This window comes from Nomascus leucogenys, chromosome 12 (genome assembly GCF_006542625.1).
Source record: "Nomascus leucogenys isolate Asia chromosome 12, Asia_NLE_v1, whole genome shotgun sequence".
Lineage (NCBI taxonomy): Eukaryota > Metazoa > Chordata > Mammalia > Primates > Hylobatidae > Nomascus > Nomascus leucogenys.
In genome coordinates this window covers 11,544,782-11,570,814 of record NC_044392.1, presented here as the reverse complement: position 1 = coordinate 11,570,814, position 26,033 = coordinate 11,544,782, and the positions used below count along the sequence as shown (strand labels likewise).

At 41.9% G+C, this 26,033-nt stretch overlaps 1 protein-coding gene across 2 annotated transcripts in view; it reads right to left on the bottom strand.

Annotated features, from left to right (window-relative positions):
* The window catches only part of CCDC30 (coiled-coil domain containing 30), a 149,131-nt gene that overhangs the window by 7,568 nt on the left and 115,530 nt on the right, over positions 1–26,033 (bottom strand). For both annotated transcript variants that reach the window (XM_030823616.1, XM_030823617.1), the window contains exons 11-14: positions 9,828–9,969; positions 4,641–4,777; positions 2,429–2,543; positions 598–780 (exon numbers count right to left, since the gene is read on the bottom strand). In XM_030823616.1, coding sequence (XP_030679476.1) covers positions 598–780; positions 2,429–2,543; positions 4,641–4,777; positions 9,828–9,969 — 577 coding nt within the window. The remainder of the gene's footprint in view (positions 1–597; positions 781–2,428; positions 2,544–4,640; positions 4,778–9,827; positions 9,970–26,033) is intronic.

The window sequence follows — 26,033 nt, the reverse complement described above, 5'->3', positions numbered from 1 at the left end:
CATGTTGGCCAGGCTGGTCTCGAACTCCTGACCTCAGGTGATCCATCCACTGCAGCCTCCCAAAGTGGATTACAGGCATGAACCACTGTACCCAGCCAAATCTTTAATGCTAGATCCCTACCTCCTTTTTGGCTCTAGGTGGCACCTTCAGCCCAGGTTCACCTTGGCTCTAGTAAATGGTGACAGCACTGCCTGTCCCAAATAGGGGAGGTCCCAAAGGGATTATCCTGGCAGTGAGGGAAGGCTGTCTAGGGGCTCATGCCCAGGAGACCTGGGGGACATAGCTCCTACAGCCACTCTTATGCCTTCTTTGGCTGGGTTACAGAGCAGAGTCCCACCTCTTCTGTTTCAGGGATATTTCAGGGTTATGCCTGTCTTCAGGGATATTTCTGCCTGCAGGAAGTTGTGATACTACCTGTGGGTTAAGACAAGGACAGGTTTCTGGCTAGGAAACCCAAGAAAGTGGGAAATCTGTTTGACTACCTCAGTTTTACTTTTTCCAGTGTAGAAACCACAAGTTTAGAGATTTTCCAAACAGTGGGTGCCTGGCAGAATGTGGGGAAGGGAATTGTGGATGTGGAAGTTGGATTCTCCTACCATCTGCTCAGAGTGTTTCCACTTCTCTGTGCCCTCAGGAACTGACTCATCCTCATGCTGGAGTTCTGCATTGTTGCTGGTGAAGACCTCAGTGCTGTATATTTCTTTCTGTTTCTTTGTTGGAGGGAGAGAAGTCAGCTTGCCTCTATGCCACCATTTTGGAACAGGAAACTCCTTAAGATTCTAAGTTTAAAAACAATTTTGGAGTTATTATTCCAATAGGTATCAAGATGTTAGAAGTTAGTACCTTTGACACATATGGAATATTGAGTCTGATGTGCTATAGTTCTGATCCATGTGACCATTCTTTTCTTTTCTTTTCTTTTCTTTTTTTTTTGAGACGGAGTCTCGCTCTGTCGCCCAGGCTGGAGTGCAGTGGCGCGATCTCGGCTCACTGCAGGCTCTGCCCCCCGGGGTTCACGCCATTCTCCTGCCTCAGCCTCCTGCGTAGCTGGGACTACAGGTGCCCGCCACCTCGTCCAGCTAATTTTTTGTATTTTTAGTAGAGACGGGGTTTCACCGTGTTAGCCAGGATGGTCTCGATCTCCTGACCTCGTGATCCACCCGCCTCGACCTCCCAAAGTGCTGGGATTACAGGCGTGAGCCACCGCGCCGGGCCATGTGACCATTCTCATCTTGATTCAAGGGTAACAATATAGATCGCAAAGCTATTGGTCCCAGACATACTCCATTAAGTCTTCTAACTCAGCACCTGTAATACTATAGTACTTATTTACAAATGTGTCTGTCCTTCTCTGCTAGACCAAAGGCCTCTGAAAACAGGGACTATCTTTTTATTCCTAGGACCTAGGTCATTTCCTGGAATTGATAAGTATTTGTTGAATGAATAAGTAAAAGAATGAATGACTAGACAATTGAAAACAGTTGTAGCTCAAGGAAAGACATAAATTACTGGATACCAAGCCACACTACTTGGCAGTTCTACTTTTGACAAAATCAGAAAACAAACCAAAAACCCACTCATACAGCTTGGAAATAATCACCTCTCTGAGACCAAACAAGTCTTACAGCAACAGTGATCAACAAGCAGGATCTACTGTCCAGTATCTTGGGAAGAAACATCTAGTAGGTGATATAAACCAGAGAAGAAAGTAATCAGCCTCCATCTTGGTTTCAGAATATGATTCTGTTCATTGAAGTCCCTCTTGCTGACTTGCTTACCAGACAGATTATGGACCTGATCTGAACCTGTATTATTTTCTGCATCTCTCTGTATTTGGCCACTTGTCTGCTTGGACTTTTGGAACATAATTGCTTTTCTTTCACTCAGATGCTCTCATTAGGCTTGACTCTTTGCCATAGCAAACTTCACTTTACTTCAGAGTCTCAGATTTGCTCATGTTTTAGATGGGGCTAGAATCATACATGGCAAACAGTGCTGTTGAGAATGAGGCACATATGTTAAAACACTGAATATTTATTCATTCTCAAATATTTATGGAGTACCTGTCCATAGATACAGTAATATATGAGATACACTCCTTGCCCTCCAGGAACTCACTGCTGAGTTAATGAGATAGAGAAGAAAAAGGGCAATGACAATACAGTGTATTAAGGAAGAAGCTATGAGGCATATACAGATTGCTTGGAGATCACACAGGAGGAGATAGTTTACTAAAATCTGGCTGATCAAGAGCAGTCTCAGGGTCTGCTATCCTGGTGTGCAGCCAAGAGCCTCTTTGCCACAGCCTACCATGAGGCCAAAAGCCCAGCTACAGCTATATAAAGATGAAGGGAAGAGACAGCACAGCAGCCGTAGCAACCCGAACTTCACATTAAAGGCAGGCCCAATAGGAAGCACACATCTTACCTCTCCTCTGCGAATATGGATGCTCCTTATAATTCGCTCTAAGAAGCCAATCTGCTGTGTGAGACGAAGACTATGTTCCTGTAATTGCTTATTTTCTTTATCCATGTAAAGTACCCTAAGAATGGCATAAATCAGTGGCATGATTAGAAATTTCTGTATCATTACTAAAAACCCCAAACTACGTCCCACTTCCCACTGGCCCTGGATCTTAGACCGCTGTCCAGATTTTAGAAGCAAGTTTGACAGAATAATTCCCACCATATTCCAAGACCAAGTGTGATGTTTAATACTGCGTGTCAACTTGATTGGATTGAGGGATACAAAGTATTATCCTGGGTGTGTCTGTGAGGGTGTTGCCAAAAGAGATTAACATTTGAGTCAGTGGGCTGGGGAAGGCAGATCCACTCTTAATCTGGTGGGCACAATCTAATCAGCTTCCAGTGAATATAAAGCAGGCAGAAAAATGTGAAAAAGAGAGACAGACCTCGCCTCCCAGTTTACATCTTTCTCCCATGCTGGATGCTTCCTGCCCTCGAACACAGGACTCTGAGTTCTTCAGATTTGGGACTCAGATTGGCTCTCCTTGCTCCTCCGCTTGCAGACAGCCTATGGTGGACCTTGTGATTGTGTACGTTAATACTTAATAAACTCCTCTTTATATAGTAAAGACTCCTCTTTATACACACTCTCCTTTACATATACATATATATGTCTCCTATTCTTTTCTTTTCCTCTAAGAAAACCCTAATACACCAAGTAAAAGTTAATAAGCTTCTGGGCTGTACATGGTTATTAAATACATGTACAAGAGTATTAATTCTAGCCCTTGAAAAATTTAAGGAAGGATATGATCCCATTTAGGGTGGGAATGAAACAAGAGAGACTCTGTATCCCTTCAAATATTGTAGCTACATAGCTTATATCTGGTTCTGTTCTCATACTGATCTGATTCTGATTTCTTGTGAAGTAGAAATAGTGGTAGCAGCAGCAGCAACCATGTTTCAAGTACTTGCCATGTACTTATGCAATGTAACCTACCCACACAGTAAGCACTTCAAACTTTTCAGGTATTAGCTCATTTAATATGCACAGCAACCTGATGAAATATACACTGTTGTGACAAATCTGAGCCTCAGTTTCGTTATCTGTAAAATGAGGAAATACTCCTTGGAAGAAACTTACTCTAAGGAAAGCATTCAAGTCCAGTCCAGGTGATTGTGTCATCAGTAGGGCAAGATAGAAAGATTATTAATGTTAATGCAAAGGTAATGAGTTAATTGTGTTGGATCCTGACTGTCAGAAGCTATGACAGTTTGAGAAGAGCAATGATTTATATGGGACATCTAAAAGGGGAGACACAGACAGTAAAAGATCAGAGATTCTCCAAGCCTGCTCAGAGACGTGTGCCCAAAGCAGTGGACAAGAACATTCCAGTCTGCTTGGCAGTCCTCTCCCCAGACTATGGTGCCGTGGTCTAGGGCCAGGCCGCCGAGGTCCACATGCTGCTCTATCACTGACTGGGCTGAGTGAGTTCCCTCACCTCTCCAGACCTTGGCTTCCTATCTGTAAAATAAGGCTAATAGTGCCTCTCTCCTGGGATTGGTGTCAGGATTAAATGAACGAAAGAGCTTAGAACAGTGCCTAGCATATAGTAATTGCTCAGACAAATCTTAATCATTCCAGTTATTATTGGTGACATTATTTGTTAACACCAACCCACTCTCTTTGATTATAATTAAAGTCTCCTATGAAGAAGAGAATGCTCAGGCTGGCTGATATATGACTTATTTTCTGCTTATAATATTTCTCATTAAAAATTAATATGCTGATATCCTGTGGATTTCATGAATTTAAGTTACTTCTGTGAGCCTAATTCTCTCTTGTTCTACCTTGATTCCATAGGTATCAAATAATAAAAATGTGGATCAACACACACAAAATGACGGGCCAGAATGCACACAGCCAAGTCCTCAGTGAGGCAATGACATTATGAAACAGCCTGTCTAAATAGCCAACCAGCCTCCTCCATGATATTTTTCTTTTTAATTTAATAATTTCGGCCACTTGTATGTCTGCTGAAAACAGCAGACAGCAGAACGAGAGTTATAGGGTAGGCTACAATCTCAAAGGACAGTCTCTAGAACCATCTCTTTGTTGAGGGAGAAACATCCTCTTGTGGAGTTTATTGGCTCCCAGGCAGGATGGCACCTACCTGCTCTGGATGGAAGATATCGTCCATTTGTTGCTGTGGATCAACTGTTCTTGCTCTATGACTTGCTCCTGAAGTTTCCTTTTTTCTAGAAGCAGGGTATCATTTTGGGCAGTGATCTGGTCCTGTATTGCCTTCTCCTAGGGATTAGAAAGTCTCCTAATTACCACAGCAGGAGAAAGAATGATAAATTTAAGAGCATAAGGCTGTTTCTAAATCTAGCAGAAATTTTCCATTATTTACTTTTTTTTCTCCTGTCCCCTAGTCTGTTTCTGTTTGATGACATTGTCATTCACTGTAGCTAAATAGTTTTTCAATTTTTGAGAGGTTATTTTATGTCATGTCATATATATATAATTTAAAGACAGAACTTGCCCTGTCACCCAGGCTGGAATACAGTGGTGTGATCTCTGCCCACTGCAAGCTCCGCCTCCCGGGTTCACGCCATTCTCCTGCCTCAGCCTCCTGAGTAGCTGGGACTACAGGTGCCCGCCACCACGCCCAGCTAATTTTTTTGTATTTTTAGTAGAGATGGGGTTTCACTGTGTTAGCCAGGATGGTCTCTATCTCCTGACCTTGTGATCTGCCCACCTTGGCCTCCCAAATTGCTGGGATTACAGGCGTGAGCCACCGCGCCCAGCCCATGTCATGTATTTTTTTTCTTCTTTTTCATGACCCTGAAAGTTGTGAGATCATGTTTTTTTGTGTTTGTTTTGTTTTGTTTTGTTTTGTTTTTGACATGGAGTCTTGCTTTGTTGCCCAGGCTGGAGTGCAGTGGCACTATCTCGGCTCACTACAACCTCTGCCTCTCACGTTCAGCCTCAGCCTCCCGAGTAGCTGGGATTACAGGCATCCACTACCATACCCAGCTAATTTTCATATTTTTAGTAGATACAGGGTTTTGCCATGTTGGCAAGGCTGATCTCAAACCCCTGACCACAAGTGATCTGCCCACCTCGGCCTCCCAAAGGTTTGGGATTACAGGCATGAGCCACTGTGTCCAGCTGTTTTTTTTTTTTTTTTTTTTTTTTAGACAGGGTCTAGCTCTGTCATCCAGACTGGAGTGCAGTGGTACAATCATGGCTCACTGTAACCTCACACTCCTGGGCTCAAGTGATCATGTGCCTCAGCCTTCTGAGTAGCTAGGACTACAGGCATGAACCACCACAGCTGGCTAATTTTTACATTTTTTGTAGAGTCAGATGCTTGGTGCCATGGCTCACACCTGTAATCCCTGCACTCTGGGAGGCCAGAGTGGGAGGATTGCTTGAGCCCAGGAGTTCGAGACCAGCCTGGTCAACATGGTGAGACCCCATCTCCACACACACACACACACACACACACACACACACACACAAAAGCCATGTGTGGAGTTCAAGGCTGCAATGAGCTAGGATCACACCACTGCACTCTAGCCTGGGTGACAGAACAAGACTCTGTCTCAGAAAATTTTTTTTAAGATAAAAAATAAAATAAAATAGTAGGAACAGGGTCTTGCTCTGTTGCTCAGGCTGGTCTCAAACTCCTGGCCTCAAACTATCCTCCTGCTTCAGCCTCCCAAAGGACTGGGATTACAGGCATGAGACGCTGTGCCCAACCTACATGTTTCTTTTAAATAAGATACTAATGTAGGTCATTCAGAAAAGACTGGCCATCTATTATTATTATTAATTTTTTTTTTAGATAAAGTTTTGCTCTTTCACCCAGGCTGGAGTGCAGTGGCGCAATCTCGGCTCACTGCAATCTCTGCCCGCTGGGTTCAAGCAATTCTCCTGCCTCAGCCTCCTGAGTAGCTGAGATTATAGGTGCCCACCACCACGCCCAGCTAATTTTTGTACTTTTAGTAGAAATGGGGTTTTGCCATGTTGGTCAGGCTGGTCTCAAACTCCTGACCTCAGATGATGCACCCACCTCGGCCTCCCAAAGTGCTAGAATTACAGGCATGAGCCACCATGCCTGGCCATCCATCTATTATTAAAGACCTATAGGATGTAGATTAGATTATGTTCTGAAAAAACTATTCCAGATTTTAAAGTCCATCTCAGAGACCCTGCAATATCTAATGGTAGTCTCACTTGCTATAATTTAAAGACATTTAATTAATAATGTATTGGTAAGGATTGAGAATAGAAGCAATCTTCCCACAGACAAACCCTAGACAGCTCTAACTGGATTAAAAAGTGTACTGCATGAGGAAGGTGACTGACACCTTGTCCTTGGGAAATACTGTATTTTTTAAAACAAACAAAAATTCCAGACACATACTGTGATAACAGGATAAAATGGGAAAGTCTGGTTTGAGTGGTCACAACAGAAGTCTCAATTGACTCATTATATAAAGAAAAAGTTGAAGGAATGAAGCCAAAAGAAGTGGCATTACTTTTTGGAGACTTAGAAAGCAAATCTGGCATTTTTATGCTCAGTGCTCTGGTCCTTGGGCCCTAAAATACATAAAATAATTCCTAAGCTTGTACCACTGTGGCATTAAAAGCTCTAACATCAGTCTTCTCTAGGCTAAGTCATTCTAATTCTGTTAACAATTTCTCACGTGAACAATGAATCCACGAATTAACATTCTTCTAAGGTTTTTTTTTTTGAGATGAAGTTTCACTCTTGTCACCTAGGCTGGAGTGCAATGGTGCAATCTTGGCTCACTCAACTTCCACCTCCCTGGTTCAAGCAATTCTCCTGCCTCAGCCTCCCAAGTAGCTGGGATTACAGGCATGAGCCACCACACCTGGCCCTTCTGAGAGATTATATACCAAAAAAAGGAAAATAACATCTATGAAAAATGTGTATGTACCAAGTACCACTTTAGAAATTTTAAGTTTTAATACTCACAAAAGCCTTGTGTATGTAAGGTAGGGATTATTTCCCTCATTTTACAGATGAGGAAAGTGATACACAGAGACTTGTCCAAGCTTACAGGCAGGGCTAGAATTTGAATCCAAGTCTATTTAAGGCCAAAGCCCACAGTACCCTTCAATGGCAGTGAGCAAAAGATCCAATTATTCTCTCAGCCTCTGCTTACTTGGGAGCTCCAGCATATTTTAGGAAGACCTGTGGTTCTTTGGGTAGGTGCATTAGTTTCCTAGGGCTGCCATAACATTTTCTCATAGTTTTGAGTGATAGAAATCTGAAATCACATTGTTGTCAGGGTTAATTACTCATGGGGGCTCCAAGAGAGATTGTGTTGCATGCCTTTCTCCTCGCTTCTAGTGGTTGCCAGCAACCCTTGCTATTTCTTGGCTTGTAGCTGTATCATTCCAGTCTCCGAATTCATCATCATGAGGCATTCTTCCCCTGTCTGTGTCTGTCTGTGTGTTTTCCCCTCTTCCTATAAGGACAGCAATCATCTTAGATTTATGATTCACCCTAATCCAGGATAATCTCACTTAACTAATTATATCAGCAAAGACCCTATTTCTATATAAGGTCACATTCTAAGGTTCTAGGACATGAATTTGAGGGGAAGCTATTCAACCCAGTGTAGTCAGGAAGAAAGCTGGCATGCCTGTTGAAAGCAGAAGACTGTTTTTCTGGCCTAGAAGCAAAATGCAAAAGTATGAAAAAGAACTGATAATATAGAAATAGGCTGATGATATGTCTGATGGACCCATTAACTAGGGTTGCTACATTTTTTTCCTTTCTTTCTCTTCCCTTTATTTATTTATTTTTTTTTTTGAGACGGAGTTTCGCTCTTGTCCCCCAGGCTAGAGTGCAATGGCATGATCTCAGCTCACTGCAACCTCCGCCTCTTGGGTTCAAGAGATTCTCCTGCCTCAGCCTCCTGAGTAGCTGGAATTACAGGCGTGTGCCACCATGCCTGGCTAATTTTTTTGTATTTTCAGTAGAGATGGGATTTCACCATATTGGCCGGGCTGGTCTCGAACTCTTGACCTCAGGTGATCTGCCCACCTCGGCCTCCTAAAGTGCTGGGATTATAGGCGCAAGCCACCGTGCCCTGCCTCTTCTTTTCTTTTTTTTTTTTTTGCCCATGGGTGCTACTAAAATGGATTGCTACTTTTTCTTATACACTTTCCATAGTCTTTTCCTAGTTCTAAGCTGAATCTCAGTGTCTAAAAGTTTGGCAAATTAATGGCAAAAAAAGGAGGACTGCAAAAATCCAACTTATTTTTCTTCTCTCACTATAGAGTATCAAGAGGAGTTTTTTATTTTCGTTAGACAGAGCCTCTCTATGTTGCCCAGGCTGGAGTGCAGTGGCTATTCATAAGCACAATTATAGCTCACTGTAACCTTGAACTCCTGGCCTCAAGCAATCCTCCTGCCTTGGCCTCCCAAAGTGCTGGAATTACAGGCATGAACCATTGCACCCAGCCAATTTTTTAAAACTAAGAATGCAATATTTGTGACCCACCTATTATACTCCAAAAATGCTTTGTTGTGTACAGTCTGGGAATTCTTGACCTAGAGTCTTAGGATAGTTGATGGAATCACTGAAATTACATTAATGGTTATGGTATCCTTGGCACATAGTGATGGTATAAAAATTTGTTGAGTGTGGAAATGAATATTTTAAGAGTGATGACAGAGTTCTCAAAATTCTGAAAGGGCTAGTGATCCCAAGAAGGGAAAACCTTACTGACCTAGTCAGTTACTCTCCATCTTGAATTTATGTAGTTTAATAATCCCACAACCATTCTGCATTTGATTCTATTCATCTGTCCCATTTCCTGCTTATTCATCCACCACTAAGTCACAAGGGCAATAAGACAAACATAAAGAAACCATGGATATTTAGAAAAAAGCTTGAAGGCAAGGACTGATAAAGGAGTAAGGATCACGTATCTTCACTGCCATTTAAAATTGACACTGAAGTCTGAGGCAAAATGAGGGCTCCATAAAGCAGAAATGAGTTATTGAGAGTGGTTTGGAAGTCTGTGCTCAGGGGTGTTCAAGAAAAGGATCTCCATCTGAAGGCAAGACATTGACCATAAGTTGGCAGTACAGAGTATTTTCAGTATTCAGTTCCGTTTAGCAGCACTAGGAGTCTTATGTACTTTTGGTCAGGGCTTAAAGAATTACTTATTGAAAGATGGTGGAAAGAAAAGAAATGAAAACGAGGACCATGAAGGAGTCTCAAATAATTTTTAAAATGAAAAGACTTTCTCCAAATGGCTGATCATGGGAATCACCAGTGAGCTCTTCACCTTTTATTTTTTTCCTCACCTTTTCTACTTTATGCTGCAAGATTCCAATTTCATCTTCAAATTGGTTAATTCTCTTATCTCGTAGTTCTACTTCATTAGTTAAACGATACTTGACTTTTTGAAGCTTGATTTTTTGTTGGTGATGTTTCTCATTATAGTTTCTATAAAAGTAAATTTGAGTTTAGACACATGTGAACACAGTTAAAATTTATTTGCATCCTCAATATGCACCTTTCTTGGGTGTCCTCTTCTTGCTTAAGTCAGGGGACTGGCACTGGATGTGGATACTTATCCTGCCTCACATCTTCTTGCCCTCCATTTCAGGGAGTGGGCCAAGGATAACTCCCTACATAACACCAGCTTTAACTACTGCTGTGGACTCAAGTATTTGGCTTATCTTGGTCTTTTTTTTTTTTTTTTTTTGAGATGGAGTCTTGCTCTGTCGCCCAGGCTGGAGTGCAGTGGCAGGATCTCAGCTCACTGCAACCTCCACCTCCTGGGTTCAAGCGATTCTCCTGCTTCAGCCTCCCAAGTAGCTGGGACTACAGGTGCCCGCCACCATGCCCTGCTAATTTTTGTATTTTTAGTAGAGACAAGGTTTCACCATATTGGCCAGGCTGGCCTCGAACTCCTGACCTTGTGATTTGCCGGCCTCGGCCTCCCAAGGTGCTGGGATTACAGGCGTGAGCTACTGCACCTGGACTACCTTGGTCTTGTACTGATGGTTGTGGTATAACTTTAGCATCTGAGTTTAATTTAGGAAACTCCTTGATTTTTTTATTGTGGTATAACTGATTTTTTATCCCTGACATCTAAATTCTGACTCCTGTTCCACTAATTCAGTCATTAACTTAAAATTTCCTCATTCTTGGCTGTATCTTGGACAGTGATATACTCACTTCAATCTTATCTAATTTCCAGATGACTGGGCCTGTTCTCAGTCCTTGCATTGAGTCTGGACCTCTTCTTCTTCTTCTTTTTCTGAGACAGGGTCTCACTCTGTCACCCAGGCTGGAGTGCAGTGGTACAATCACGGCTCACTACATCCTCGACCTCTTGAGCTCAAGCAATCCTCCCACCCCAGCATCCCAAGTAGTGCACACCACCACACCTGGCTAATTTTTTTAATTTTTTGTAGAGATGGGTGTCTCACATGCTGCCCAGGCAGGTCTTAAACTCTGCCTCAAGCTATCCTCCTGCCTCAGCCTCCCAAAGTGCTGGGATTACAGGCATAAGCCACCCAGCGAATCTGGACTTCTAAAAGCCAGTTCCATATAGGTCACTTTCAAGACTCTGATTCTTAGATACATCTAAGTTATGGCCAAAAAGCACATGAAAAGATGCTTAACATTACTAGCCATTAAGGAAATGAAGATCAAAAGCACAATGAGATACTGCTTCACACACACCAGGATGGCTAGAATAAAATGACAGATAATAACAAGTGCTGGCAAGGATGCAAAGAAATTGGAACCCTTATACACTGCAGGCAGGAATGTAAAATAGTATAGTCTCTTTGGAAAACAGCCTGGCAGTTCCTCAAGTGGTTAAACATACAGTTGCCATTTTTTTTTATTTTTTGAGATGGAGTCTCACTCTGTTGCCCAGGCTGGAGTGCAGTGGCGCGATCTCAGCTCACTGCAAGCTCCGCCTCCCGGGTTCATGCCATTCTCCTGCCTCAGCCTCCCAAGTAGCTGGGACTACAGGCGCCCACCACCATGCCTGGCTAATTTTTTGTATTTTTAGTACAGACGGGGTTTCACCGTGTTAGTCAGGATGGTCTCGATCTCCTGACCTCGTGATCTTCCTGCCTTGGCTTCCCAAAGTGCTGGGATTACAGGCGCCAGCCACCACGCCTGGCCTAGAGTTGCCATTTGACCCAGCAATTCTACCTAGGTCTATATATTCAAGATAAATGAAAACATATGTCCACACAAAAACTTACACACAAATGTTCAAAGCAGCATTATCCATAACAGCCAAAAGGTGGAAACAACCCAGATTGCCATCAACTGATGAGTGGATAGACAAATAGGGTGTATCTAGCCAGGCATGGTGGCTCACACCTGTAATCCCAGCACTTTGGGAGGCCAAGGCAGGTGGATCACTTGAGGTCAGGAGTTCAAGATCAGCCTGGCCAACATGATGAAACCCTGTCTCTACTAAAAATACAGAAATTAGCTCGGTGTGGTGGTGGGCGCCTGTATTCAGGACGCTAAGGCAGGAGAATCACTTGAACCCAGGAGGCGGAGGTTGCAGTGAGCTGAGATCGCGCCACTGCACTCCAGCCTGGGCAACAGAGTGAGACTCCATCTCAAAAAATAAAAAAAAAAAAAGGCAACTGTATGTTTAACCACTTGAGGAACTGCCAGGCTGTTTTCCAAAGAGACTATACTATTTTACATTCCTGCCTGCAGTGTATAAGGGTTCCAATTTCTTTGCATCCTTGCCAGCACTTGTTATTATCTGTCATTTTATTCTAGCCATCCTGGTGTGTGTGAAGCAGTATCTCATTGTGCTTTTGATCTTCATTTCCTTAATGGCTAGTAATGTTAAGCATCTTTTCATGTGCTTTTTGGCCATAACTTAGATGTATCTAAGAATCAGAGTCTTGAAAGTGACCTATATGGAACTGGCTTTTAGAAGTCCAGATTCGCTGGGTGGCTTATGCCTGTAATCCCAGCACTTTGGGAGGCTGAGGCAGGAGGATAGCCTGAGGCAGAGTTTAAGACCTGCCTGGGCAACATGTGAGACACCCATCTCTACAAAAAATTAAAAAAGTTAGCCAGGTGTGGTGGTGTGCACTACTTGGGATGCTGGGGTGGGAGGATTGCTTGAGCTCAGGAGGTCGAGGATGTAGTGAGCCGTGATTGTACCACTGCACTCCAGCCTGGGCAACAGAGGGAGACTTCATCTCAAAAAACAAACAAACAAAAAAAACCAAATAGGGTATATCCATGCAGTGTCATAAAAAGAAAGGAAGTACTGATACATGCTACAACATGAACCTTGAAAGCATTATTCTAAGTAAAACAAGCCAGGCACAACAGACCAAATATTGTAGGATTCCATTTATATGAAATGTCAGTAATAGGCAAATTTAGACAGAAAGAAAGTAGATTAGTGGTTGCCTAGTCTGGTGGTGGGAAGGGAATTGGGGATAGAGTGATAGCTAAAGAGCATGGGGTTTCTTTTAGGTTGATAAAATGTTCTAATGTTGATTGTGGTAACAATCAAAACATGGACAAAAGCCATTGAACTATACACTTTAAACGAGTGAATTGTATAATATTTGAATTATATCTCAATAAAGCTGTTTAAAAAACCAAACAAACAAAAGTCTAAGTTACCATTTCAAGCTACTATAACATCTAATCAGAGTAAACAAGAAAATAGATTAAAGCATCCATACTACCACTAGCCAAACCTCTTGGAGCATGAGTGTGATACAAACAAAAAGAATGTTGTTCTTTAAAATTATGGAGAAGCTTCACTTTGAACCTGCTAGATGTGATTACACCAAATAACTCTAAACAAACCTCTGCATTGTTCACATTTTAGGCCTGATAAATATTTGTTGTGGAAAGCTATAATGTGCACTGTAGAACGCTTAGTAGCATCATCAGCCCCCACCCACCAGATGCCAGTAGCACCTCCTACAGTTGTAATAACTAAAATGGTTTCCAGATATTGCCAAATGTCCCTTTGCCCTGGAAGGCTGTAATCTTTTTTGTTTTTGTTTTTGAGACAATCTTGCTGTGCAGCCTTGATCTCCCCAGCTCAAGTGATCCTCCCACCTCAGCCTCCTGAGTAGCTGGGACTACAGGTGTGCATCACTATTGATACGGTTTGGCTATCTCCTCACCGAAATCTTATCTTGTGGTTTCCATAATCCCCATGTATCATGGGCGGGAGGTGATACCTGGTGGGAGGTAATTGAATCATGGGGGCGGTTTCCTCCATACTGTTCTATTGATAGTGAGTGAGTTCTCATGAGATCTGATGGTTTTATAAGGGGTTTTTCCCCTTTTGCTCAGCACCTCTCCTTGCTGCCACCATGTGAAGGACGTGTTTGCTTCTCCTTGTGCCATGATTGTAAGTTTCCTGTGGCCTTCTCAGCCATGCTGAACTGTGAGTCAATTAAACGTCTTTCCTGTATAAAGTGCCCAGTCTTGGGTATGTCTTCATTAGCAGCATGAGAACTGACTAATACAACTATGCTTAGTTAACTTTTAAAACAATTTTTAGTAGACACAAGGTCTCGCTATGTTGCCAAGGCTGGTCTCGAACTCCTAGCCTCAAATGATTCTCCCACTTCAGCTTCCCAAAGTGCTAAGATTACAGATTTGAGACACAGAGACTGGCCTGGGAGGCTGTGATATTGACAAAGATATATTTGGTCTCCCTCCCAGTTTCCTGGTGGAAAAAAACAAACACAAAAAAACCTCTTAAGTCCTTGGAATCTTCTCTGGAGTAATAAGTGTCTCTTGTATGTTAATGAGATGACTGGTGTCTGGAGGCCCTTAGAGAGCTTCAGGATACTAAGGTATGATTAGAGAGTTGGGGCTTCCAGGCGCATACCCTTTTCATTCAGGAAGGGGAGAGGATGAAGGTTGAGTTGAACCACCAATGGCCAAGGATTTAATCAATCATACTGAGAAAAGACAAACAGCTCAGAGCAGTCTGAGCTATATGAAGCATGCAAAATTCATCAGGCCCAGAGACAAGAATACAGAACTTCAGTCATTACCTGCCCCCATTCAGACTTTTTATAACTGAATTTGCTTGGGAGTGACTGTTTTAAAGTCATTTTGTTTCTGACTAGCTGCCTTACTCATTATTTTCTGTTCTTGAAATTTGTGATACAAAGAATAATGTATAGCTGGCCAGGCGTGTTGGCTCGCACCTGTAATCCCAGCACTTTGGGAGGCAGAGGCGGGCAGATCACTTGAGGCCAGGAGTTCAAGACCAGCCTGGCCAACACGGCGAAACCACATCTCTACTAAAAATACAAAAATTAGCCGGGCGTGGTGACGCACATCTGTAATCCCAGCTACTCAGGAGACTGAAGCACCAGAATTGCTTGAACCTGGGAGGCAAAGGTTGCAGTGAGCTGAGATCGTGTACTGCATTCCAGCCTGAGCAACAGAGCAAGGCTGTCTCTGAAAAAAACAGAACAATGTATTGCCAATCAATGTATAGCTTATGTTATTTATTTGCTTTTTTTTTTTTGAGATGGAGTTTTGCTCTGCCCAGGCTAGAGTACAATGGCACAATCTCGGCTCACCGCAACCTCTGCCTCCCAGGTTCAAGCAATTCTCCTGCCTCAGCCTCCCAAGTAGCTGGGATTACGGGCATGCACCATCATGCCCGGCTAATTTTGTATTTTTAGTAGAGACAGGGTTTCTCCATGTTGAAGTTGGTCTCGAACTCCTGACCTCAGGTGATCTGCCCGCCTTGGCCTCCCAAAGTGCTGGGATTACAGTCGTGAGGTACCGCGCCCGGTCTTATTTACTTATTTTAAGATAGAGTCTCACTCTGTTGCCCAGGTTAGAGTACAGTGACATGATCTTGGCTCACTGCAACCTCCGCCTCCCAGGTTCAAGCAATTCTCCTGCCTCAGCCTCCTGAGTAGCTGGGATTACAAGTGTGTGCCACCACGCCCAGCTCAACCACAGCAGGAGAGGGCACTGGTCAGAGTAATGAGGCCCCCTTTCCAGGCCCTAGCTCCTGGACATACCCTAAGCCATAAGGAAACCCGCTCCCTTGAAGGGAAGGACCCAGTCCCGGTGAGATTCATCATCTGCTGGCTGAAGAGCCCTTGGGCCCTGAATGACCAGCAGCAATACCCAGATACTGTATTAAGGGCCTTGGTGAGACTCTGAGACTTGCTGGATTCAGGTGACAGCACATTCCCAGCTGTGGTGGTTACAGGGTGAAACTCCTGCTTGAGAAAACTGGAGGGAAAAGTAAAAGGGACTTAGTCTTGCAGCATAGGTATCAGCTTTGCCACAGTAGGGTAGAGCACCAGGAAGGCTCTTGGGGTCTATGATTCCAGGACTTGGCTCTTAAACAGCATTTTTGGACATGCCCTGGGCCAGAAGGGAGCCCACTATCCTGAGGGTGAGTACCAAGCCAGGCAGCATTCACCACAAGCTGATTTAGGAGACATTGGTCCTTAAGGGAACATTGGCAGTAGTCTGGCAGTACTCCCCACGGGCCTGTGATGGTAGTGGCTATGAGGTGAGGCTCCTCTACCTTTGGAAATGGGAAGAAAGAGTGGAAAGGACTGCATTTTCGGGTTTGAGTGCCAGCCTAGCTGCGATACAACAGAACACCAGGTGGACTTCTCAAGTTTTTTTATTCTAGTCCCTGGCTCCCAGATGGCACCATTGGAACTGCCTGGGGCATGGGGGAGCTCGCTGCCCTGAAAGGAAGGACGTAGGCCTTGCTGACTTTGCATCTGCTGATTGTGGAGCCCAGGGACTTGAGCGGTCATAGGTGGTAGCCAGGGAGTGGTTACAGCAGGACTTGGGAGAGACCCAGTGCTGTGCTGGCTTCAGGTATGACCCAACACAGTCCTAGTGGTGGCCATAAGGGTGCTTGTGTCATGCCAACCCCAGTTCCAAGCGGCTCAGAACATAAAGAGAGAGACTCCATTTGTCTAGGAGAAAGTAAGGGAAGAGAACAAGAGTCTCTGCCTAGTAATCCAGGGAATTCGTCCAGATCTTTTCCAAGACCATTAAGGCAGTACCTCTACCAATCTGCAAGAACCATAGCATTACTGGGCTTGGGGAGTCTCCTAAAGCAGGTAGAGCTTAGATGACAACACCCAAGTACTTTTGAATATCTGGAAGGTCTTCACAAGAAGGATGGGTACAAATAAGCCCAGACTGCAAAGACTATAATAAGTATCTAACTCTTCAATGCCCAGACAAGATGAACATCTATAAGTACCAAGACCTTCCAGGAAAACATGATCTCACCAAATGAACTAAACAAGGCACCAGGGACCTATCCTGGAGAAACAGATATGTGACCTTTCAGACAGAAAATTCAAAATAGCTGTTTTGAAGAAACTCAGATAAATTAAAGATAATACAGAGAATGAATTCAGAATTTTATCAGATAAATTTAACAGAGATTGAAATAATTAAAAAGAATCAAGAGGAAATTCTGGAGCTGAAAAATGCAATAGGCATACTGCAGAATGCATTAGAGTCATTTAATAGCAGAATTGATCAAGCAGAAGAATTAGTAAACTTGAAGATAGACTATTTGAAAATATACAGGGCCAGGTGCGGTGGCTCACGTCTGTAATCCCAGTACTTTGGGAGGCCAAGGCAGGCAGGTCACCTGAGGTCAGGAGCTCGAGAACAGCCTGGCCAACATGGCAAAACCCTGTCTCTACTAAAAATACAAAAATTAGCTAGGTGTGGTGGCATGCACCTATAATTCCAGCTACTCAGGAGGTTGAGGGAGGAGAATTGCTTGAACCTGGGAGGCAGAGGTTGCAGAGAGCTGAGTTCATGCCATTGCACTCCAACGTGGGCAATAGAGCGAGACTCCATCTGAAAAAAAAAAAGAAAAGTAAATACAAAGGCAGAGGAGACAAAAGACAAAAGGAATAAAAAAGAATGAAGTACACCTACAGGATTTGGAAAATAGCCTCAAAAGGGCAAATCTAGCCAGGCACGGTGGCTCACACCTGTAATCCCAGCACTTTCGGAGGCCAAAGTGGGCAGATCACCTGAGGTCAGGCATTCACAACCAGCCTGGCCAACATGGTGAAACCCCATCTCTACTAAAAATACAAAAATTAGCTGGAGGTGGTGGTACATGCCTGTAATCCCAGCTACTTGGGAGGCTGAGGCAGGAGAATCGCTTGAACCCGGGAGCTAGAGGTTGCAGTTAGCTGAGATTGCAGCACTGCACTCCAGCCTGGGCAACAGACCCAGACTTCATCTCAAAAAAAAAAAAAAAAAAAAGTAGGGGGGCATATCTAAGAGTTATTGGCCTTAAAGAGGGGGTAGAAAAAGACACAGGGGCCCATGCAGTGGCTCACGCCCGTAATCCCAGCACTTTGGGAGGCTGAGGCCAGTGGATCACGAGGTCAGGAGTTCAAGACCAGCCTGGCCAATATGGTGAAACCCCATTTCTACTAAAAATACAAAAATTAGCTGGGTGTGGTGGCACACACTTGGGAGGCTGAGGCAGAAGAATCACTTGAACCCGGGAGGCAGAGATTGCAGTGAGCTGAGATCGTGCCACTGCACTCCAGCCTGGGTGACAGAGTGAGACTCTGTCTCAAAACAAAAAAGAAAAAGAAAAATAAAAAGAAATAGGAGTAGGAAGTTTATTCAAGGGGATAATAGCAGAGAACTTCCCAAACCTAGAGAAAGATATCAATATCCAAGTACAAGAAGGTTATAGAACAACAAGGAGATTTAACCCAAAGATTACCTCAAGACATTTAATAATCAAACTTCCGAAGGTCAAAAATAAAGGATTCTAAAAGCAGCAAGAGAAAAGAAACAAATTACATATAATAGAGCTCCAATATGTCTGGCAGCAGACTTTTCAGTGGAAACCTTACGGGCCATGAGAGAGTGGCATGGCATATTTAAAGTGCTGAAGGAAAAAACTTTTACCCTAGAATAGTATATCCAGTGAAAATATCCTTCAAGCATGAAGGGGAAATAAATACTTTCCCAGACAAACAAAAGCTGAGGGATTTCATCAACACTGGTTCTGTCCTACAAGAAATGCTAAAGGGAGTACTTCAATCAGAAAGCAAAGGACATTAATGACTAATAAGAACTCATCTGAAGGTATAAGACTCACTGGTAATAGTAAATACATAGAAAACCACAAAATATAACACTGTAACTGTGGTGTGTAAACTACTCTTAAGTAGAAAGACTAAACAATAAACCAATAAAAAATAATGACTACAACAATTTTCAAGACATAGTACAATAAGCTATAAATAGAAACAAGTAAAAGTTTAAAAGTGGAGGGATGAAGTTAGGGTATTGAGTATTAGTTTTCTTTTTCCTTCTTTGTTTATGCAAACCATATTAAGTTGTAATCACGTTAAAATAATTAGCTATAAGATAGTGTATTAGTTTGCTTTCAAGCTGCTGATAAAGACATACCCAAAACTGGGAACAAAAAGAGGTTTAATTGGACTTACAGTTCCACATGGCTGGGGAGGCCTCAGAATCATGGCGGGAGGTGAAAAGCACTTCTTACATGGCAGTGGCAAGAGAAAATGGGGAAGAGGCAAAAGCGGCAACCCCTGAAAAGCCCATCAGATCTCATGAGACTTAGTCACTATCACAAGAATAGTACGGGAAAGACTGGCCCCATGATTCAATTACCTCCCCCTGGGTCCCTCGCACAACATGTGGGAATTTTGGGAGACAAAATTCAAGATAAGATTTGGGTGGGGACAAAGCCAAATCATATCATTCCGCCCCGGTCCCTCCAAATCTCATGTCCTCACACTTCAAAACCAATCATGTTTGCCAACAGTCCCCAAAAGTCTTCATTCATTTCAGCATTAACCCAAAAGTCCACAGTCCAAAGTGTCATCAGAAACAAGGCAAGTCCCTTCCTCCTATGAGCCTGTAAAATCAAAAGTAAGCTAATTACTTCCTAGATACAATGGGGGTACAGGTATTGGGTAAATACAGCATTCCAAATGGGAGAAATTAGCTAAAACAAAGGGGTTACAGGGCCCACGCAAGTCTGAAATCCAGTGAGGCAGTCAATTTTAAAGCTCCAAAATGATCTCCTGTGACTCCAGGTCTCACATCCAGGTCACACTGATGCAAAAGATGGGTTTCCATGGTCTTGGGCAGTTCCATCCCTGTGGCTTTGCAGGGTATAGCCTCCCTCCTGGCTGCTTTCATGGGCTAGTGTTGAATCTGTGGCTTTTCCAGGTGCATGGTGCAAACTGCCAGTGGATCTACCATTCTGCGTTCTGGAGGATGGTGGCCCTCTTCTCACAGCTCCACTAGGCAGTGCCCTAGTAGGGACTCTGTGTGGAGGCTCCAACCCCATATTTCCCTTCCACACTGCCCTAGCAGAGGTTCCTATCCCTACAGCAAACTTTTGCCTGGGCATCCAGGCATTTCATACATTTTCTGAAATCTAGGTGGAGGTTCCCAAACCTGAATTCTTGACTTCTGTGCACCCACAAGCTCAACACCACATGGAAGCTGTCAAGGCTTGAAGCTTCTACCCTCTGAAGCCACAGCCCGAGCGCTACATCGGCCCCTTTCAGCCACGGCTGGAGTGGCTGGGACACAGGGCACCAAGTCCCTAGGCTGCACACAGTATGGGGACCCTGGGACCGGCCCACGAAACCACTTTTTCCTCCTGGGCCTCTGTGCCTGGGATGGAAGGGTATGCTGTGAAGGTCTCTGGCATGGCCTGGAGACATTTCCCCCATGGTCTTGGGGATTAACATTAGGCTTCTTGCTACTTATGCAAATTTCTGCAACCAGCTTAAATTTCTCTTCAAAAATGGGGTTTTCTTTTCTATTGCATCCTCAGGCTGCAAATTTTCTGAATTTTTATGCTCTGTTTTCCTTTTAAAATGAAACGCTTTTAACAGCACCCAAGTCACCTTTTGAATGCTTTGCTGCTTAGAAGTTTCTTCCACCAGATACCCTAAATCATCTCTCTCAACTTCAAAGTTCCACAAATCTCTAGGGCAGGGGCAAAATGGCGCCAGTCTCTTTGCCAAAACATAACAAGAATCACCTTTGCTCCAGTTCCCAACAAGTTTCTCATCTCCATCTGAGACCATCTCAGCCTGGACCTTATTGTTCATATCACTATCAGCATTTTTTGTCAAAGCCATTCAACAAGTCTCTAGGAGGTTCCAAACGTTCCCACATTTTCCTGTCTTCTTCTGAGCCCTCCAAACTATTCCAAACTCTGCCTGTTACCCACTTCCAAAGTCACTTCCAAATTTTTGGGTATTTTTTCAGCAATGCCCCACTCTACTGGTACCAATTTACTGTATTAGTTCATTTTCACACTGCTGATAAAGACATACCCGAAACTGGGAACAAAAAGAGGTTTAATTGGACTTGCAGTTCCACATGGCTGGGGAGACCTCAGAATCATGATGGGAGTGAAAGAGACTTCTCACATGGCAGTGGCAAGAGAAAATGGGGAAGAAACAAAAGCTGCAACCCCTGATAAACCCATCAGATCTCATGAGTCTTATTCACTATCACAAGAATAGCACAGTAAAAGACTGGCCCCCATGATTCAATTACCTCCCCCTGGGTCCCTCCCACGACATGTGGGAATTCTGGGAGATAAAGTTCAAGTTGAGATTTGGCTGCAGACACAGCAAAATCATATTAGATAGTATCTGCAAGCCTTATGGTAACCTCAAACCAAAAAAACATGCAACATATATACAAAAAATAAAAAGTAAGAAACTAAATCATATCACAGAGAAAATTGCCTTCACTAAAAGAAAGACAGGAAGGAAAGGAAGAAGGAAGAGAAGACTACAAACAACCAGAAAACAAGTAAGAAAACATCAGGAGTATTAAGTCCTTACTTATCAATCATAATATTGAATGTAAATGGACTAAACCTTCCAATCAAAAGACATAGACTCGCTGAATGGATTAAAAAACAAGACCCAATGATCCATTTTCTACAAAAAGGACATTTTACCTATAAAGATACAAATAGACTGGAAACAAAGGGATGGAAAAAGATATTCCATGCCAGTGGAAACCAAAAAAGAGCAGAAGTAGCTATACTTATATCAGACAAAATAGATTTCAAAACAAAAACTATAAGAAAAGACAAAAAGGTCATTATATAATAATAAAGGGGTCAATTTAGCAAGAGAATATAACAATTATAAATACATATATATACCCAACACTTGAGCACCCAGATATATAAAGGGAGTATTATTAGAGCTAATGAGAGAGACAGATCCCAATACAGTAATAGAGGGAGACTTCAACACCTCACTTTCAGCATTGGACAGATTTTCCAGACAGAAAATCAACAAAGAAACACTGGATATAATCTGCATTATAGACCAAATGGACCTAATAGATATTTACAAAACATTTTATCCAATGGCTGTAGAATACACCTTCTTCTCCTCAGTATATGTATCATTCTCAAAGGTAAACCATCAGGTCACAAAACAAGTATTAAAACATTAAAAAAACTGAAATAATATCAAGCATCTTCTCTGACCATATTGGAATAAAACTAGAAATAAATAACAAGAGGAATTTTGGAAACTATACAAATACATGGAAATTAAACAATATGCTCCTGAATGACCAGTGGGCCAATGAAAAAATTAAGAAGGAAATTGAAAAATTTATTGAAATGAATGATAATGGAAACACAATATACCAAAACCTATGGGATACAGCAAAAGCAGTAAGTTTATAGCTGTAAGTGGCTACATTAAAAAAAAAACTGCAAATAAACAATCTAATGATGCATCTTAAAGAACTAGAGAAACAAGAGCGAATGAAATCCCAAATTAGTAGAAGAAAAGAAATCATAAAGATCAGAGCAGAAATAAATGAAATTGAAATGAAGAAAACTACAAAAGATCAATGAAACAAAAAGTTGCTTTTTTTTTGAAAAGTTAAACAAAATCAACAAACCTTTAGCAGGCTAAGAAAAAGAGAAGATCCAAATAAATAAAATCAGGGACAAAAATGAGATATTACAACTAATACCACAGAAATTCAAAGTATCATTAGTGGCTATTATGAGCAACTAAATTCAGTAAATTGGAAAACCTAGAAGAAATGAACAAACTCCTAACCACATACAACATAACAAAGATTGAACCATGAAAAAATCTAAAACCTGAACAGACCAATAACAAATAATGAGATCAAAGCCATAAAAAAAGTTCCCCAGTAAAGAAAAGGCCAGAACCCAATGGCTTCACTGCTGAATTCCACCAAACATTTAAAGAAATAATACCAATCCTACACAAACTATTTTGAAAAATAGAGGAGAAGGAAATCTTTCCAAACTCATTCTACAAGGCCAGTGTTATCCTAATACCTAAACCAGACAAAGACACATACAAAAAAGAAAACTGCAGGCTACTATCACTGATGAATATTGATACAAAAATCCTTAACAAAATAGTAGCAAACCAGCTGTATGCGGTGGGCTCATGTCTGTAATCCCAACACTTTGGAAAGCTGAGGCAGGAGGATAGCTTGACCTCAGGAGTTCGAGGCCAGCTTGGATAACATAGCAAGACTCCATCTCTACAAAAAATTAAAAATTAGTTGGGCATCATGGGGTATGCCTGTGCTCTCAGCTACTCAGGAGGCTGAGGTGGGAGGATTGCTTGGGCCTGGAAGGTGGAGTTTGCAGTAAGCCGAGATCACACCACTGCACTCCAGTCTGGGTGACAGGGTGAGACCCTGTCTCAAAACAAACAAATGAAAAACCTAGCAAACAGAATTCAACAATACATTAAAAAGATCATCACGACCATGTGGGATTTATCCCTGGGATGCAAGGATGGTTCAACATACACCAATCAATCAATGTGATACATTATATCAACAGAAGGACAAATGATGTGATACATCATATCAACAGGACAAAAACCATATGATTATTTCAATTGATGCTGGAAAAGCATTTGATAAAATTCAACATCACTTCATGATAAAAACTCTCAAGAAACTGGGGACAGAAGAAACATACCTCAACATAATAAAAGCCATATATGACAGACCTACAGCTTGTATCATACTGAATTTGGGAAAAATGAAAATCTTTCCTTGAAGATCTGGAACACGACAAGGACACCCATTTTCACCACTGTTATTCAACATAGTACTGAAAGTCCTTGCTCAAGCAATCAGACAAGAGAAAGAAATAATGGACATCCAAATTGCAAAAGAAGCAGTCAAATTATTCTTGTTTGCAGATGATATAATTTTATATTTGGAAAAACCTAAAGACTCCACTAAAGAAGTACTAGAACTCATAAACAAATTCAGTAAAGTTGAGGAATACAAAATCAACACATAAAAATCAGTAGCATTTTTATATGCCAACAGGGAACAATCTGAAAAAGAAATTAAAAAGCGATTCCATTTATAATAGCCAGACATAAAATTAAATACCTAGGAATTAGCTTAACCAACAAAGTGAAAGATCTCTATACTGAAAACTACAAAACACTAATGAAAGAAATTGAAGGACACCAACGAATAGAAAAATATTCCATGTTCTTGGATTGGAAGAATCAATATTGTTAAAATGTCCATATTACCGAAAGCAATCTACAGATTCAATGCAATCCCTACCAAAATACCAATGACATTCTTCATGGAAATAGAAAAAACTATCCTAAAATTTATATGAAACCACAAAGGACCCAGAATAGCCAAAGATATCCTAAGCATAAAGAACAAAACTGGAGAAATCACATTATGTGGCTTCAAATTATACACAGAACTGTGATAACCAAAATGGTATAGTACTGACATAAAAATAGACACATAGACCAATGGAACAGAATAGAGAACCCAGAAACAAATCCACACACCTACAGTGAACTCATTTTTGACAAAGGTGCCAAGAACATACACCAGGGAAAAGATAGTCTCTTCAGTAAATGGTGCTGGGAAAACTGGATATCCATATGCAGAAGAATAAAACTAGATCCCTATCTCTCACTGTATACAAAAATCAAATCAAAATGGATTAAGGACTTAAATCTAAGACCTCAAAGTATGACAGTACTACAAGAAAACACTGGGGAAATTCTCCAGGATATTGGTCTGTGCGAAAATTTCTTGAGTAATACCCCACAAGTGTAGGCAACCAAGGCAAAAATGGACAAATGGAATCACATCAAGTTAAAAAAAAATCTTCTGCACAGCAAAGGAAACAATCAACAAAGTGAAGTGACAACCCATAGAATAGGGAAAATATTTGCAAAATACCCATCTGACAAGGGATTAATAACCAGAATATATAAGGAAATCAAACAACTCTGTAGGAAAAAATCCAATAATCTGATTTTAAAATGGTCAAAATATTTGAATAGACATTTCTGAAAAGAAAACATACAAATGGCAAACAGGCATATGAAAAGGTGCTCAACATCATTGATTATCAGAGAAATGCATATCAAAACTACAATGAGAGGTCATCGCACCCCAGTTAAAATGGCTTTTATGCAAAAGACAGGCAATGACAAATGCTGATGAGGATGTGGAGAAAAGGGAACCCTAGTACACTATTAATGGGAATGTAAATTAGTACAACCACTATGGAGCACATTTTGGGGGTCCTTCAAAGAACTAAAAATTGAGGCTGGGCATCGTAGTGGCCCATGCCTGTAATCCTAGCACTTTGGGAGGCCAAGGCAGATGGATCACTTCAGGAGTTCAAGACCAGCCTGGCCAACATGGCAAAACCCCGTCTCTACTAAAAACACAAAGAAAAAAAAAAAGCCAGGTGTGGTGGTGCATAAGTACGCCTGTAATCCCAGCTACTCAGGAGGCTGAAGTAGAAGAATTGCCTGAACCTGGGAGGCAGAGGTTGCAGTGAGCAAGATGGTGCAAGACTGTTTCAAAAACAAACAACAATAAAACCTAAAAATTGAGCTATCATATATTTGAGCAATCCCGCTGCTGAGTATATATCCAAAAGAAAGGAAATCAGTATATCGAAGAGATATCTGCACTCCCATATTTGTTGCAGCACTGTTCACGATAGCCAATATTGGCAAGCAACCTAAATGTCCACCAACAGATGATTGGATAAAGGAAATATGGTACTTATACACAATGGAATACTATTCAGCCATAAAAAAGAATGAGATCCTGTCATTTGCAATACATGGATAGAACTGGAGGTCATTATGCTAAGTGAAATAAGCCATGCCACAAAGACAAACATCACATGTTCTCATTTATTTGTGGGATCTAAAAATCAAAACAATTCAACTCATGGAGATAGAGAGTACAAGGATGGTTACCAGAGGCTGGGAAGAGTAGTGGGGGAATCGGGAGAGGTGGGGATGATTAATGGGTATGACTATTAAAAAAAAGTTCTTTAACTGTAAAAAGTAAAGAATGAATAAGACTATAGTCAATAATTGTACATTTTTAAAAATTGTACATTTAAAAATAACCAAAGAAACAGACCAGTTGCAGTGGCTCAC